Here is a 4,144-nt window from a genome sequence, read left to right as displayed (position 1 = left end):
TAAACATTTCAACTAATTTCAGTCACCTGGTTACGGTATGAATGAAAATCAATGCAACAACCTATAAGGTCTATTTTCTGCAGGCTGAGGAGGTTCTGGAGCAGTTCCTGAAGGGAAAGAGTGTAGAGTCCAACTCCATCCTGCAAGCTGACAAAAAAATGACTGAAAAAGAGAAGGAAATCCAAGGTAAGCCACACCTCAATCTTTTTTATTTCCAATTATAAAATAATAATCAACTGTGTTTATGTTCGGAAGATGTAGACAAGACCAGTGGCAACGCCCTAATGCCARGCCCCGCCCAAAAAGACAACTTYAAGTAATATGGAGTTAAAAGTATTATTAGTGGCTGGCTAGAACATATATATTATGACAGATTTTACAAATAMGCATTTTGCTACTATCTGCTATTTTGAATGATATGATTTTATTTCCAGTCCCTTCAGAAAGTATTCCCACCCCTTGACTTTTTCAAACACAGACTCAACCACAAAGACCAGGGAGGTTTTGTAATGCCTCTGTAATCGATGTGAAATGGCTAGCTAGTTAGCGGTGGTGCGCGCTAATAGCGTTTCAATCGGTGACGTCACTCGCTTTGAGACCTTGAAGTGGTGGCTCCCCTTGCTCGGCTTTTGTGGAGCGATGGGTAAAGATGCTTCGAGGGTGACTGTTGTTGATGTGTGCAGAGGGTCCCTGGTTCGCGCCTGGGTCGGGGCGAGGGGACGGACTAAAGTTATACTGTTACACCTCGCAAAGGTCACCTATTGGTAGATGGGTAAAAAGAATAAAAGCAGACGCTGAATATCCCTTTGAGCATGGTGAAATTATTCATTACACTTTGGATGGAATACACAGGTGTAATTCTTAACTCAGTTGCCGTAGAGGAAGGAAACCACTCAGCGATTTCACTATTAGGTCAATGGTGACATTAAAACAGTTACAGAGTTTAATGGCTGTGATAGAAGAAAACTGAGGATGGATCAACAACATTGTAGTTACTTCACAACACGAACCTAAGTGACAGAGTGAAAAGATGGAAGCATGTACAGAACAAAAATATTCCAAAACATGCATCCTGTTTGCAACAAGGCACTAAAGTAATACTGCAACAAATGTGGCAAAGAAATGTACTTTTTGTCATGAATGCAAAGTGTTATGTTTGGGATAAATCTAATAGAACACATTGCTGAGTACCACTCTCCATATTTTCAAGCATAGTGGTGACTGCATCATGTTATGGGTATGCTTGTAATTGTTAAGAACTGGGCCCATTTTTGTATTTTTGTATTTTTGTAAAAGTTTAAACATGTTGTCATTGTAGGTTATTGTTTATAGGTAGGTGAGAGAAAAAAAAATGTAATCAACAAAACAACATGTGGAATAAGTCGAGGGGTATGAATACTTTCTGAATGCACTGTATACCAATCTGGTGCCCGACTAACTAGCGCCGTAGGGATATCCAAATTGAACCCAAATTTACCTCAGGCATTACGATCGGGTTGCGTGCAGCTGCACTCTGAATTGATGATTACTTGCGTGCTGCCAGCAGGGGGCATGTGGGCAGGATTGAAACAAACCCAACCTTCATTTACGTTGTGATGCAGTCACGACCACAAAAATCTGTTTCATGACCATAATTATCATATTTACACTTTTTAGGACATTTTAATAGTAGAATAAATGTTGGACTCATATCGATTAACTAAATGAGAAGTCTGTTTTTACAGGCAGTTGCTATTTAAAAGTACAAGGGGAATAGACCAGGCCCTAGCTAAGAACCAGCCCACCACTGCAAAGCACTGAATAATCTCCCCTCTTCAAACTTCAGACGTGCTGTTGAGGGTCATTTAGAGTGGTGATAAAGTTGAATTACAAAATAACTCAATGTGTTTGCCTGGTCCAGCAACGATCATCTCGCCCATTTGTTCTTTGATTAATTCTTAAAAGTAAAAAACAGTCTATATAAAACAATTATTTTATCAAATATTGAATTCAGCCTTAGAAACACATTAAATAACACACTCTTAAATGGCAAAAAAAGACAGTCAAAAATTAAATCATAAGGTATAAGGTTTTGAAATGTCTGTCCTAAATCTAGAAGATATAAGAAAGCTCGGGGAAAAAAATATATAATTTTTTTTAGAAATATTTAACCCTTTTTTTTGTTGGCACAAAGCTACCTTCTTTTTAAAACTGGTACCGGGTTACCTTCATATGAGTCGCGTGACACTTGTGGTCGTAGAGCAAAACGGAGAACACCACCTTCGTGAGAGTCTCCACTTTCTACAGAGTGATCATATTAGTTTGTAGACCAAACCGTTCCGATGCTACAGATGTTTTCATGAGAAGACCAGTTTTCAGGATGTCTCCTGGTTTGACAAACAGCGCAGTAGATCTGCCTCTTTCCACCGCAGATGCGGAAGGCGACATAGATGGATGTGGTGGATTGAGATGCAGCTCAATGCAAAATAAACCTCTAGCTTAAAACTGTCAAATTTTAATGGGTATTTTTTTATTATGTTACTTAGATTGACGCACCGTTGCGCCAATAGACTCTAGAGGGTTTAAATGTGTGTGAATCTGTATAAGAAAATGGGTCGTCCAGTTTTCCTATTTATTTATCTCTCTCCTTGTCTCTTCCAGCTGAGAAGATGAAAACAGCTGAGCTGGAGCAAGAGAAGGCAGCATTCAAGGAGCAACAGGCAGAGATGGAGCGCAAAATTCAAAACAATCGCATTAGCCAGGAGAAGTACTTGAAGGAGATGGAAGAGAAGATGGAGAAGGAGAAGAAGCAACAGCAGCAGGAGTTCTACAGGACCCTGGACCACAGGATGCAGGAGCAGAAAGATCTTCTGGAGAAGGGCCATAAGGAGAAGGCTGAGCTGATGAGGCAAGATATCGAGGAGATGAAGAAGAATAATCAATTGGAAATGGAAGCCATTATCAAGAAACAAAATGATCTGCTGGATGACTACAAGCAGCAGGCTGTGGAACAGAACAAGAAACAAAAGGATCTGCTGGATGAATGTAATAGGTTGAAACACTCAAAAGCTGAACAACAAGACTCTTGTACACTCTTGTGATCCACTCCACTCCACTTTGAATGCCCGACTATGAAAAGCCAATTGATATTGAATCTTGAACCGTTGAAGTATTTGTCCTCTATAGCCATCATTGTTTTTATCTCTCCCTGCTGGTTATCTATGGAAGTTTGAACGTCTTTAAAATCTATCTGGCGTTAATGGCCACATGAGCCTGGTTCCTCTCTAGGTTTCTTCCTAGGTTTCTGCCTTCTAGGGAGTTTTTCCTAGCCACTGGGCTTCTGCCTCTGCATTGCTTGCTCTTTGGGGGTTTAGGCTGGGTATCTGTAAAGCACTTTGTGACAACTGTTAATGTAAAAGGTCTTTATGAAATAAATGGTATTGATTGACTTCTTGTTAACCTTATCTTAATACTTATATCCGGGATGCTGGCCTTCTAGGCAGAGATGCAAAGAAAAAATATCTCAGGCTGACTAATAACAAGAAAAGATGAAGATGGACAAAAGAACACAGACACTGGACAGAGGACCTCTACCAAGAAGGACAGCATCCCGGAGTCACCTCTTCACTGTTGACGTTGAGACTTGTGTTTTGCGGGTACTATTTAATGAAGCTGCCAGTTGAGGACTTGTGAGGTGTCTGTTTATCAAACTAGAAACTCTAATGTACTTGTCCTCCAGTTGTGCACCGGGGCCTCCCACTGCTCTTTCTATTCTAGGTAGAGCCAGTTTGCTCTGTTCTGTGGAGTAGAACACAGATTTGTTCAAAATCTTCAGTTTCTTGCCAATTTCTCGCATGGAATAGCCTTCATTTCTCAGAACAAGAATAGACTGACGAGTTTCAGAAGAAAGTCTTTGTTTTTGGCCATTTTGAGCCTGTAATCGAACCCACAAATGCTGATGCTCCAGATACTCAACTAGTCTAAAAGGTCTGTTTTACTGCTTCTTTAATCAGAACAACAGTTTTTGCAAAAGGGTTTTCTAATGATAGCCTTTTAAAATGATAAACTTGGATTAGCTAACACAACGTGCCATTGGAACACAGGAGTGATGGTTGCTGATAATGGGCCTCTGTACGCCTATGTAGATATTCCATAAAAATTCTGC

The 4,144-nt window shown here is 40.2% G+C and overlaps 2 protein-coding genes across 3 annotated transcripts in view; both read left to right on the top strand.

Moving 5' to 3' along the window:
* LOC112070966 (guanylate-binding protein 1) overlaps positions 1 to 3,427 on the top strand; it is a 28,852-nt gene extending 25,425 nt beyond the window's left edge. Inside the window, exon 11 of the mRNA XM_024138427.2 lies at positions 2,641 to 3,427. Within this exon, the coding sequence (XP_023994195.1) occupies positions 2,641 to 3,080 (440 nt within the window). The 3' untranslated portion in view covers positions 3,081 to 3,427. The remainder of the gene's footprint in view (positions 1 to 2,640) is intronic.
* LOC112070965 (guanylate-binding protein 1-like) overlaps positions 1 to 4,144 on the top strand; it is a 103,539-nt gene that overhangs the window by 54,449 nt on the left and 44,946 nt on the right. The window lies entirely within an intron of this gene.

This window comes from Salvelinus sp. IW2-2015, unplaced genomic scaffold (assembly GCF_002910315.2).
Source record: "Salvelinus sp. IW2-2015 unplaced genomic scaffold, ASM291031v2 Un_scaffold1476, whole genome shotgun sequence".
NCBI lineage: Eukaryota > Metazoa > Chordata > Actinopteri > Salmoniformes > Salmonidae > Salvelinus > Salvelinus sp. IW2-2015.
Note: the sequence above shows the minus strand (reverse complement) of the source record. Positions and strands in the feature narration are given on the sequence as shown.